Source organism: Lontra canadensis, unplaced genomic scaffold (genome assembly GCF_010015895.1).
Source record: "Lontra canadensis isolate GAN:19392208 unplaced genomic scaffold, GSC_riverotter_1.0 scaffold69, whole genome shotgun sequence".
NCBI classification, from domain to species: Eukaryota; Metazoa; Chordata; class Mammalia; order Carnivora; family Mustelidae; genus Lontra; species Lontra canadensis.
In genome coordinates, this window is record NW_022631063.1 from 11,213,964 (window position 1) to 11,227,395 (window position 13,432).

The window sequence follows — 13,432 nt, forward strand, 5'->3', positions numbered from 1 at the left end:
ATTAACTTTCTTGAGACGAATCCCTGGTATACTATTCTTCTGATTCCCATGAAAGTCTCACTTTTCAGATACAACTGCAGCTGCCCCACACTGCCAGTGACTGTGTCACACACACGCCTGGAAATTCTGTAATCAGCAGCCACCAGGTGCCGTATCGCATTCAGCACGCCACAGCCAGTCAATACAGACATCCCCAAACACACCAAGGCTGGTTTTGTCAAATGTTTTATTGAGTGTAGACATCTGGAGTACTGTAAAACATGCATTATCTGTAGATTCAAAAAAGGAGCAAGCCACATTGTCCTCACTGTCAAATGTGTCAGGCTTGGCGTACATGATGGAGATTAATGAAGTATCATGAGAGTAATATGGTTCCTGAAAAGCTTCTACAATTTGGAGTAGGGTCTTAATCACGTGAAAAGCAAAGCTGTTCACATTCAGTGAACTTGCATTTCATTGGAGGTACACAGTATTTTAATTTTAAAACAAAAATAATTCTGTTTTTAGAAGATTCCCATCCCCCAACTTTATTTTCCCCTCAGTTTTCAGAAATGTTAATTTAAAAAAATCATATCCATTTTGGGAAGTTGGACATTTATCTGAACGATAATTAAAATTTATTTCTTCTTCGGTTGCTGAGGTGTATTAAATTTGAAGAAAATAATATCTCCATCTTCAACAATATAATTTCTGCCTTGTTGTCTGTACTTTCCAGCAGCCTGTAAAGAAGAGATAGAGAGGAAACACGTTAGTTTACAATGGAACACATGAGGTAAACGACAGCATCAGATGCAAAAACTGTTCTGTTTCTTGGGCCATATTAAACAAAAAAAGAAATACAGAAAAACACATTAAGTTCAAAACTAGACTTGGAGAGAAGCACAGTATTCCTGATTTGGGCAGAACTAGATTTTCCATACGTACATAATCATAATGTATTCTCTACTAAATTGTTGGTACATAAATGTAATTATACCAATATCATTAAGTTTCATTACATGCTGTTTATGGTACATTTCTGATGTGTCTGCAAACATCCGGCAAGTCACTGTAACAAAACAGATCAAACCAGGCAGGAAGAAAGACTATATAACTAGTTGGAAGCTACTTTGTTTTCTTAAGGAAATTATTTGGTGATACTGGTGATGCTAAAAGGATTTTGTTACAGGGAAAACTATTATCATCTTAATGTACAGATTTTAAATAATTTCCTTGTAGTTTTTTATTTAGTCTAGAATTTATCACAAAGAAGTTTATGGACTACTGGCCCTAGTTACAGGCAGACTCTAACAGGTTGGAACTGCAAAGACAGATACTTTTCCTGCTTGCAAATGAGCCGGCAAAGCAGCTGATTCCAGCTGCTGGTATGCACAACCAGAAGCGCAATCCACCAGCAATTCTACTACCCACGAGCGGCAACCCAGAGTCCCAGGTTCACCCTAGGCCCAGCACACACACTTCACCCAAAGCCCAACAGGCTCTTCAACACCTACACTTAACACCACACACACCTGACGCAGCCCCACATGACTCCACCAACGACCACTCAACAACAAGAACTCGAGGATCTTTCGGAAAAAATTCTCCAAAGTATTTTCTTCCTGCTAGAATTTATTGAGAACATGAAAACTTTAGCCAATTAGAATTGTACTTCTCTTTTAGGATATTGATAAGAACGTCTGAAGTCAAGTGCAATTATACTAATCAGAAATAAGACTAACAAAGCTGTATATCTGAGGTGAAAATCAACTAACCAGCTCCCAGAGCCCTAGTAAAGCCCGTTTTCAAATGTCTAGACAACATACCAAAAATCACCTGCTGATAATGTGCCAGTAAGCTGGAGCTGACTTCTAAAAAACACAGATACACACATACACGCACACACCCATATCCGCATGATTTCTGTAAAGACACGTGATAGACAGAAGGCCATATGCTACTTATTTTGAGACTCTAAAGCCCACTGTTATAAAACTATATAGACAATTTAAATCAAATACATATTGACATGACATATTAATGTAAGTTTATATATTTTGTTACCACTCAAGTTTACTACTAATTAAAGGTGACAGTGTTTCTTTAAATTCTCTAGAGACCATTTAATCCATTTCCACTGCTATCAGAAACACTGGTTGAAAAAAAAATCAATACCCATTTGTGAATCTTGAGTATGTATTAAACAAGACACGTCTAACCAGTTCATTTGCACTTGAAAGCAGCCATCTGTAGAAGCCAGCTTTGCCTAAGCAGATATGATTGCTAATAATGTGATATCCCTGTAGACTACAAAGCCCACACAGAGCTATTCAGTATATAGTTCACAGCACTGGCATTAAATTAGTTATGCTGCACTGGTGTTAGAAATACACACACACACACGCACATGCACACACACACACACACACACACTCTCTTGCTCTCAAACCTAAAACCTACTTGATAATATACAAGTAAATATTTGTTGAATAAGAGGGCATAAAGTGACTCATAAATCCTTTACTTTACTTGGAGTTCAAATTCTGAAATGTTAGTTTTGGAGATTAAAAACCACACAAAATACTTAATGGTATTCTAAGCTGAAAAGCCAGAGATCAATTTTTTCTAATTTATAGTATAAAAGCTTCCAGTTAGTGTAAAGCATTTCTATAAGCAAGAAATATTATTTTATTACATATTATAAGGTTTCTCTGTATTGTACAAGGAAACATTCCCCATTTATATAACTTTCAAGTTTATTACAACACAGACATCAATTAAGGATTGTTGAAATAGGTTTATACATGAGAGTATAGAAAAGAAGCAGCACTGGTTCCTGAAATCTAGTAATAGAAAAATATCCTTATTTTAATCATCTTTACGAAAAATATATATGCCAACATGATATGGCATGTTGAAAAATAATTAGATTTTTCAAGTCTGATTAGTATTCCTGACAAAATTCAATCTCAATATTTGCATACATATCTACTGATACAAATGATACCATGAAAAAGTTAATGACTTTGTTGAGTTATAAAATGTAACTCTTTCACTCCACTTAAGAAAACAAAATGGCTCTCATTCTACATTGAACCAATTATACCAAGATTTTCCCCTCCTCTTCCTGGGGTTCCAACAGTTCTATTAAAGTCCTGCTGTTCAGTGTGATCTTTCCAATGATTACCAGTGCGAATAAACTAAACTTGAAATAAACTTTTTTTGCATTCCTTTCAAATTATGAAGTAGTAAATACAAGAGAGACCTCTTTAACTTCTGCAATATTTTTCTATGGTAGTCTTCAAATATCAAATTAAAGATAAAGAAGGCTTCCTACAATGGCAGTTTAATCACTTGACCTATTTATTGATTAGGGATGGCACAGTACTAGATTTTGCCAAGTAAAACCTAATAAAGCCAAAAAAAAATTAAGCCTGCAGCAGAATTTACATTAAAAAAAATCATTTATTACTCATGTATAGCAATGCTTCATTGTTAGTGGCTGCAAATCAAATTATACTTATTAGCTAAAATAAAGCACAATTTTGGACCTGCCCTCTAGTGTTGAGAAAGCAAATCAAATTCCCAAAGAAATTAAAAAAAAAAAAAAAAAAGTACAACCATTAAGTTTTAGCAAGAACAGGTTTTATTTAGCTGAATTTCTGTCCCTTTCCTTGAATTAATCATAAGCATATACATACCACTTCTATTTCAGATATTCAAATGTAATAAGTATAATTTTTCATTGGTGGTTAGTGAACAAACTCTTAGAAATTATTTGTAATTACTTAAAACTATTTTTATTTTCAGTTTTAGAAATATATTAATATATAACACGAATATACTGACAATTCACACATTTAAAAAATTATCTAAAAGCTGTAAACACCTACAGCTCTGCAATCAGTTGACGTAACACTAAACCCTGATACACATTTTAAAAGACAGTAATCATTCATTTTATTCATGAGTATTTTCATATTAGTGAAAATTATAAATTGAAATTATAAATATGAAAATAACTCCTTACCTTGACCGCATTTTCAGAACCTTCCTCTTTAAAATCTTCGTATTTCATTACTTCAGCCATAATGAATCCTTTTTCAAAATCTGTGTGAATCTTTCCTGCAGCTTGAGGAGCCTTCGTCCCTTTCTTTGAGAAGAAAGACCAGAGAAAACTAATTGCATTTAAGATGATTGATTTTAAGTGTGGAGTTTCTTTTCTCTGATCTGCAGTTGGGTTCAACTTAAACTTAGTTTAATGCTACGGTTAAAATGTCAGATATACAATTAGTACATTTTTAACACTGGGCACTGTCTGTGCAGCAGATTTTAGCACAGACAGATCAGTAGATATTAAAGCATAGCTTTGTTTTTCCTAACAGTCATCCAGTTGTATTGATTCAGTTGCAGTGGTCTAGTTTTGGTGTCGGTTTCATTTCGATTTTCTATTCTTCACAGTGGAGAAAAATAAGGATTTTCAAGTAACTTTCAAGCTGAATTATCAAAGGTTTTAAAAGATAAAAAGCCTTAAAATTTCTGCTCATCTAAAGAACATATAAAAATCAATATGCAAAGGGACATTTTAAAGACACTTCCAACAAATCACATAATCTATGTTTGGCAAATAATTTAGAAATTCTCATAAAATTTTAGTAGCAAAATTTTCAAGCATTTAACATAATACATGCTGCCTCTAACCATCAGGAAGGAAAATTTTTAGTTGATATGGCAAGAAAAATGTCTTATAATTACTCCATATGTTAAATTACAAGGACACACATTCCAGACACACACAACCATGGAAAGAAATTTGAGAAATAATGGTGACCTAAAGGCTGCTTAATAAAGCATGTTAAAGTGATAAGGAGTCTGACACTATAAAGCACAGTTTTTACAATAAAAGATGTATTGGGTTAATATGGCTACTCACTGATGCTTACCTGACTAAATATCTCAGCACATTAAATCACAGATACTTACCAATCAGTCTTAAGATAAACCAGCTTTCACACTTTCAAGCCCAGAACACGCTACCTTCCCTGCTGCATACACTTAAGTTTAGAAGTTTTAAGGCTCTAAAATATATAGTGAAAATAAACCGTGGCAATTTGTTTACCAACTTGGATTTGCTTTGACATTATTTTCTAAGTCTATATAAAAGGACCTTGGTTAGAAGTCAATCTTTTTTTTTTTTTTTTTACAAAGGGGAGAAGGAACAAAAGTGAATCTCACATTCACACAACACATTTAATGTTACGTTGAACTGCCTCCGTGATTCTATCCACATTAAATCAAAATGAATGTAATGATAAATTATGATTGTGAAAACAGAAATCAAAACAGCACTAAAATTTATCATGGAGCAGATACTCAAAAAAGCATAATAAAAGAATCCATAAGACACACTGGATATTTCTGAAAGTTCGGACATTATATTCTGTAACCGCTACTTGGGACTACATATATTTCAAAATATTTTTCAATAGCAACTACCATATTACAATATATTTACATTTAAAAGCAAGCCATTACAGTTCACAGTGTCTATTGTCCTCCGGGAATAAATTAGTCATTCTTTCTGGTCGTAATCAGTATACATCAATATTTAAAATACATATCACATTTTTAAAGAAGAAAGATTGAATATATAATACTGCAAAAATAAACACCACTTCTATGAATTCAAATAAAAAAGCATGAATTATTACACATTGAGTTTAGCTCTTTGAGCCCAACTGTGTATCTATGAAGAGCATAATGATGTCATATTGCTTTTATTGCTGAAAATGTAATCCGAGCAAAGCAAAGGAGGAAAGAACCACCCGCAACCCAAACAAACTTAGCGAATACAAAATGAAAAGCAACATCAATTTCACTGCAGACAAACCCAGTCACACAGATTAAGCAAGCACAATACTGGTGCGTCTTATCTCTGACCACAGGAGGAGGGTAGACAGATTCTACAGGATGAAGAAATTCAGACTATGTAATAGGCAGAATCAATTGTTACCTGCCTCAATCAATGCCGCTCCACTTTCACTGTTCAGCAGCTCACAAATAATTAAAGTTATCCTGGACAAAAACCTCATCTGTAATGACTAGCTAACCGCCACCATGACAAACTTCAAAGTCAGTGATATCAATCTGAATTCAATAGTGTGGAACTGGATATAGCTGATGAATAAGTATGAATCTTACCCTGATGGTCCATGCGCGCACTTCATCTGGGCCTGCAGTGAAAAAGTATTCTAGTTGGAGTGCTGCAAACCCAGCCTTAATGATCTTTGGCAAAGCGCTGAAATAAAATGAAACAAATTCACTCAACATATAACTTGATTGTGCCAGAGATCAGTATAGAGCTAAAATTATTCATTTCCAGCAGAAATGTTCAAGATATTAGTAACTGACCGTTCATCTTTCATAATACACTTGAAGAGGCCTGAATGCATATAACTGTTTCTAAAAAAATCCCTTCTAAAATTAGTTTTAATTATATTTGTCTGAATATATCATTTTGAATTGTTTACTATAAAAAAAAGAAAAATTTGATCTACCCATTCTACGACTATTTTCCTCCAATATTAATTATTTCCAGGACGTGGGTCATGAAAGCAAAATTATTTGATTGAAATCCAATGTTTAAACAATATATTAGTGTTACTCAGAAAAAAATTAAGGCAACTGATTCGCCCTTTCCCCTCCCCCACTGAACATGACGAAAGAGTTTTGGCGATCATTCCTTCTCAAAAATATACATAACTAATACCTATGTTATAATTAAAACACTGTACAGAGATGACAGATGACAGTTAAAAACTTAATTTAAAATAAATCTTTTCACTCTGTCTCATGGTAAAGAAAGGAGAAGATTCCCTCTTTATAATGGTAATTACTCTGTCATTTATTATTCTATCAGCGCAAGCAATTAAATTACTGCAAGGAAATAGTTGATAATAAAGTGTAGGGAAAATGAATGCTAATTAACCTTTGTGTCATGTTCGCTTCCAGATACTTCTGTCTCTCCTCAGCACTCAATTCTTGCAACTTGAGTTCCAAGGCCCCACTAAAAGGAATGACCAAGGCACCTGGGTCATACTTGTCCACCCACTCTTTAATTTTTATCAACCTGTAGACAAAAAAGGGCACAACATTATCTTGTAGTGCATGCATGACTGTACCACATTCATTATTATCAAGTAGCACATACATATTCATAAGAACTGCACGGTTTTATGACGCCATCTTTTTGTGTATGGCTTTCCAAGGTCAAGGCACTAACAGGCAGCAACTGCTTCAGGTATACGCCGTAAGATTTTACTGTAAAATCTAGTTTTACTTTAGTACAGTATCTATATGAACCATTATACAAATATTATAAAACTTCTTAAAGTCATACTAAATTTGCTCAGCATCAACACCTGTGTCCTTGAAAACCTCAATCTTATGATTTATTATTTTCCTTACTCTACAAGGTAAATTTTTAAGAAGCAAAAACATTAAGTCCTGCTTGTACAAGAACCAAGCTTAAGAAATGCCAGCTAATTCTGAAGAGTTTTTGCCAAATAAATAATTTATTCTACCCAGAATTTTATATGCCTAGGTCAGCTTCCTCTTGGACTAACAAGAGCTTACATTTGTACCTGGCTTTGAGGGAGATTTTTGCTAATCGAAACAAACACATCCAGAAATGCACATTTACAAACCTAGCTGATTGTACCCACACTGTTCTTACTTATGCGGAGGAAATAATTCCTTTAATCACAAAGGGTTTGGAAAGCACAAGCAGTTAGGGAATAGACACCAAGTTGTTACCCAAAAAGATGTTACTTAGTGATTTTTTTTCCCCTTCCAGATCATGGGTTATTTGGGCAAAGCAGTAGTTAGAATATAAATGAAATAAGTGTAGTGAATACATTAACCAGGTTCTGATTCTACACTACTTCGCTAGCTCTTTATTCCTGGGCAGGTTATCAAAACCTTCTAAACCTCAGTTTCCTCACCTATTAAAAATGGAGATGATTTGTAGTACACATTATATTGTAATGAACTTGGAAAATTAATGCCTGGCAGAGTAAACAGCATTACCATTATGATTATTACTGTTAATAATAAAACAGTAGTTACTGTTACTAATTTTAATTCTCAGATAATTACAGATGATTTTGCTAAATTCTTTTTTTTTTTTAAAGATTTTATTTATTTGAGAGAGAGAGAGAAAAAGGTTGGGGGGGTTTGGGGCAGATGGAAAGGGAGCCCCAATGCAGGGGGCTCAATCCCAATACCTGGGGACCATGACCTGAGCCGAAGGCAGACACTTTACTGACTGAGCCACCCAGGCGCCCCTATGCCTATGATTCTGGAATAGGGTTTAGTACGGAAGTGAGTACAAATTTCACAGAAACTTATGTTAAAAATATTAATGCATACCATAATCTTCTATAATCCTATAAGCCTCCCACATTTACACCAAGGTTTTAATAGCTATTATGACAAAAAATTGTGGCAGGAGTTCTTTAATCAATGTCAATGTCACAATAGGGGAAAAGAAACACAAAAACTAAACCACAAAATCACCAAAACTCACCTATCAAAGAAAATGACAGGGGATCAGTTATTATAAAATTAAGAATACGGCCTACCAAGTAGGATTTATGATCGGATAAGGGAATGAAAAATTCGCATAATAGTTTGCACATGTTTGTTATATAAGGCTAACCTATAATTACTTACTTAATGTTATCAGTAGTTTCTGATCTTCATAATATTTTTTTTCCTTTGGTCACATCCTGAAAGAATGGGCCAATCCCTAAGATGTACTTTGGAATAAAGTATGTGTCCTTTAAAATAGGAAATCCAAACCAGATATTTTCCTATCCAAAATTATAAAGGACAGGTTAAAGGAAAAAGGGAAAATTTATTGGTATTTTTGTTACTTTTTAAAAGATTTTATTTTTCTAAATAATCTCTACACCCAATGTGGGGCTCAAACTCACAACCCTGAAATCAAGAGTCGCACACGCCACAGACTGAGCCTTCCGGGCACCCCAAAAATGAGAAAATTTAAACTGATACTTCTGCCTATAATAACATTATGAGATTCTTAGTTACTTCACAGACTTACACTGTTCAAACAAAATGATATGGATTAGTAACATACGTTTACACGTCAGAATCAAGCATGTGTATGTATGGAGAGAGAGAGAGAGAGAGAGATCCATACCAAATACAATTCAGTGAAAATGAAATAAAACAAGCCGAGGTAAAAGGATAATATAAAAATATCATACACATTTTGTTTCATAAATATGGTCAACATAACTAATAAAACCAGAACTGTTATGAAACAACAAGATAAGAAATAATTACTTTGGCTAAAGCATCAATTCAGAATAACAATAGTTCTACCCTGTCATTTTAACAGCCTTTCCTGCAGAGTCCTCAGAGGGATTATTTGCATTCCTCAGGTGTTCTATTGTACAATTCAGATGAATAAAGACTTACAAATCATTCCTCTACCGCCAATGTGAGACTTTGATCTGGTGAATACACCATTGTACCTTAACTATAATTGGCAAAAAACCTGACAGTGTAGAGCATCACAAGCTTAATAACAAAGGAGAATATCTCAAAGTGTTGACAGATGATCTTCATAATGCAGAAGCAGAGCTGGTACATTTTAGCAATAAATGAGCACTGAGGTCTAAAGGTCTCTAAAGTGACTGACATCAGACCTGCTATAGCCTCACTAAAAGAAAAAGAGACCGGAGCACTCTCCGTAAAGTGAGTTAGGCTCTTTGCCTGCAAGCTTCACTTTTGTGACTTTCACTGTCATAGAAAACACAGGGAAGATGAAAAGTGAGTTAGGTTCTTTGGCTGTCTGCTTTACTTTTGTTACTTTTACTATCAAACAAAAGTGAGAAATGTCCCAAAGTGATTTTTAATTACATATCTGAAATAAACCTTGGGTAATAAAAAAAAAATAGCACTCAATTTCGAGATTACAGACTGAAATACATATAATATATCTATTAGGTCTGATGGTTACAAAAGTGTGATAATGAGGCCAAGATCACAAGTTTGAACCCCATTGGGACCAGTTACCTTTGCAGAAAAATGTCTATTCTATTGCTACAAACCATATCCCAAACTATAGTTAGTTATCTAAAAATATGTGCTACTGGCACATGAGGAATATGGAAAATGAAAGTTGAGCTCAGTACCACTACTAGAAAAACAATTTCAAGTACATTCTGTTAAAGTGACTGAATAATAATCTCCATATATAAATGTTAGCAAATGCCTAAGAAACCCATCCAATTGTTAGAGACCAAAATAATAAAATGGTAATGATGATGAAATTGTCATAGAATATCAAATTATTTGAGGGGAGACAAAACAGTAAAAACAGTACACTCCCAAAGAGTTAAACTGTAAAGACTGTGATAATATTCATTTTGCAAATTTATACAAACAGATTATTGCAAGGGAATCCATCGTTCTCTTGATGAGGAGCCAGAGCCACGTTGATTTCCCTAAAGTCTTATGAATGACAAATGGAAAGAGGAATTGCCATTAGTTGTATTTTTCTCTCTGGTAATGATTCCATAGGAAGGGGACAAAGAAGGGACAGCCAGTTTTAAGACTAAAAGGATGATGCTCTGACATACACTGGCAGGTTGTGAGGTTAGACTGTTTGGCAGAATGAGATCTTTAATATTAAATTAATATTAGGTTTCTAAAAGATCATGTCTCAAATTTACCTTTGCTGTTATAATCTGACCTTCTTAGCAAGTCTTGAAATTCCAGATTCCATAATTTGATTTTCCTAAGGGTCATTTACATTGTTTGTATTTCTTTTCCCAGATGCTAATTTTACTTTTTTTTTTTTAAAAAAGCATGTCCACATATTTCTCCCCCTCCCCCAAATTTATTTATTTATTTGAGGTAGGGGAGGGACAGAAAGAGGGGGAGAGAATCTCGAGCATAACACAGGGCTCAATCCCATGACCCTGATCATGACCTGAGCCAAAATCAAGGGTCGGATGCTTAACTGACTAAGCACCCAGGCACCCCTAATTTTATTTCTAAAAATTCTATTTGTTTCTCTTTCAAATCTACCTGCTCTTAAGTAATGTTTTACTTGTCTAATGAATTCTTAGTCCCTTCCCATATTTTAAACAGATTAATTTACAAGTTCTTTCTGGGCTGCCTTAATTACTTCTGGTTTTTTTGGGCAAAACTCCGCCTCCCACCATTAATCATCCACTAGCAGCCTCTCACAACATGGTTCCTGGGTATGTGCCGTGCTGTTCTGGGGTGTGTAGTCATTTGGCAGCTGCAGTCAAGTTCCAAAGGTCTGCTGACCCCTGTGTTTAGAGATGTATCTGTGGGCTAGATCTGTGTTTGTTCTTCCAGGAAAAGACCTACAGAGGGTTGTGGGCTCTGGATCACTTAAAGGCTTAGTGTTTCTGCACTAGGTTATTGCTAATGCAAATTAAGGCCCCCTGCCTCTTAGTGCAGTCCTAGTCTATAATTCCTGACAGTACAGTTTCTTTCTTTGTTCAGAAGGGGTGGGAATGGGAAGTCTTCTAGCATCTGAGCATGGGAAGGATCACTTTTTCTAGGCTTTATGAGTGAGCCTCATTCCTGCACCTGCAGTCTGTCTGGGGTCTCTACCATGACTTATTCCTATGACCGCCAAGGCCTCTAGGCCATATATAAGTTGTTTTTTTTTTCCCCCTGATGGCCATATTCTATTGATTTCACTCTCTACTCTCATTGAATTTCCTCCTTGTTTTCGGCACCTAGAAAATCCCTTACTTGCTTTCAAGTCCTTCTGTGTGTTCTAAAAATACCATACCATCATCAAGACCATCCTTTTCTGGTTATTTTCTCTGGTGGTGTTTCTATACATTAGGAACAAGAATGGAGCTTCCTATACTGGTTCAGACCACCATCTTAACTCAAAGCTCTCCATACTGGACTTAAGTCTTCCTTTCTATTGTGTTCTAATACAACAGCTTTCAAACTTTTTTTGAACATTATCCACAGAAAGAAATAGATTTTACACTTGATTCAAACATATGGTGCACAGACATATTATTTTTATACACATATCCAAACTGACACAGGTTTCACAAAACAATACTTACCTTTCTAGTGGGAAATAGGACAATCCCAAAGGTGCTATTTGATATTCTACAAAAAACTAAAATTTTATAACTTAAAATAACCCCCTGAGATAGTTTTCTCTAACATATTTTAAGGGGCACCTGGCTGGCTCAGTCGGAAGGCATGGGACTCTTGATCCTGGAGGTCATGAGTTGGGAGCCCCACCTGGGGTATAGTGATTACTTAAACACAATTTCAAAAAAAAAAAAACCCAAACCACCTTTATACTTTAATAAGAACTTTAACTTTTTTCTACAATTCATGTCCATCTAGCCATTGAACTACTTCCTAGCTACTAAATTCTGATTATATTTTCTAAAAATTCTTAAAGATGGCTCAACCAAGGACAAAACCCAAGTTATTTACCATTTAGAGTATCTTTGCTGAACATTAAAACTCTCTCAAATCTGTTCATCCTAGTTTGTAATATCAAACTGTATTTAACATCTTTAAAACTGTTACATATGGTATTAGATTCTTAAATACAACCTACATAATTTTCTGTGTGAATCTAGGTCTTAGCTTTAAAAAACCAGCAGTGACAACTTGCCTCTGACTGAATATAACTGGTGGCAAGAACTATATGTCAATATTCAGAAAATGATATAACTTACAAAAAGGACGATTTAGGGCTGGTTCATTTAGTGATTTAATACCATTCAGTCAACGTTAGTAGAATTTACTAAGTTAGTTCATCTCTTGTTGTTCATGGTATGGATGTACCATAAATCAAGGGGGCACTGAAAAACACTGAGGTCATTTCTAGTCTCTTCCCTTGCAGGTTTACTCTCATTTCTATTAGAATTGCCCAGAGTACCAAAGAATGACTTTAAGATATCACATTCCTTTTTTCCATTTTCCAAACATTATCACAGCAAATTAATGTCAATTTATAGTATTCTAAAAGAAAAAGAAATAAGACTATGGAAGATAAAATCATCCTCTATGGATGACATAAACATTAATCCAGTTCTTTCACAAATGACAATAAGTAACACTAGAATTATTAATACTAAAATTAATATACAATGTACAAACTGAAATATATATCCTATAAACAATATTCATTCAAGGCCAAAAATGAGCTCTAGAAAATCTAAAACTACCAACTCTTCAGAATTCCTTGACTAAAGTTATTAGAATAGAGCTATTAAGGAAGTTAGTGGCGGCGCAGGGGGCAGGGAGAAGGGAGAAAGAAGAAATACCAAAAAAAAGGTAAACTCTGTCTAACTGAAGAGTGTCTAAATAATCTAATCCCTATTCCAAAAGAGATCCCCAG

At 34.6% G+C, this 13,432-nt stretch overlaps 1 protein-coding gene across 1 annotated transcript in view; it reads right to left on the reverse strand.

Annotated features, from left to right (window-relative positions):
- Window positions 1–208: 208 nt before the first annotated feature.
- Window positions 209–13,432, reverse strand: part of OLA1 (Obg like ATPase 1) — a 178,640-nt gene continuing 165,416 nt past the window's right edge. The window contains exons 8-11 of the mRNA XM_032880482.1: window positions 6,968–7,108; window positions 6,181–6,277; window positions 4,010–4,132; window positions 209–719 (exon numbers count right to left, since the gene is read on the reverse strand). Of these exons, the coding sequence (XP_032736373.1) occupies window positions 618–719; window positions 4,010–4,132; window positions 6,181–6,277; window positions 6,968–7,108 (463 nt within the window). The 3' untranslated portion in view covers window positions 209–617. The remainder of the gene's footprint in view (window positions 720–4,009; window positions 4,133–6,180; window positions 6,278–6,967; window positions 7,109–13,432) is intronic.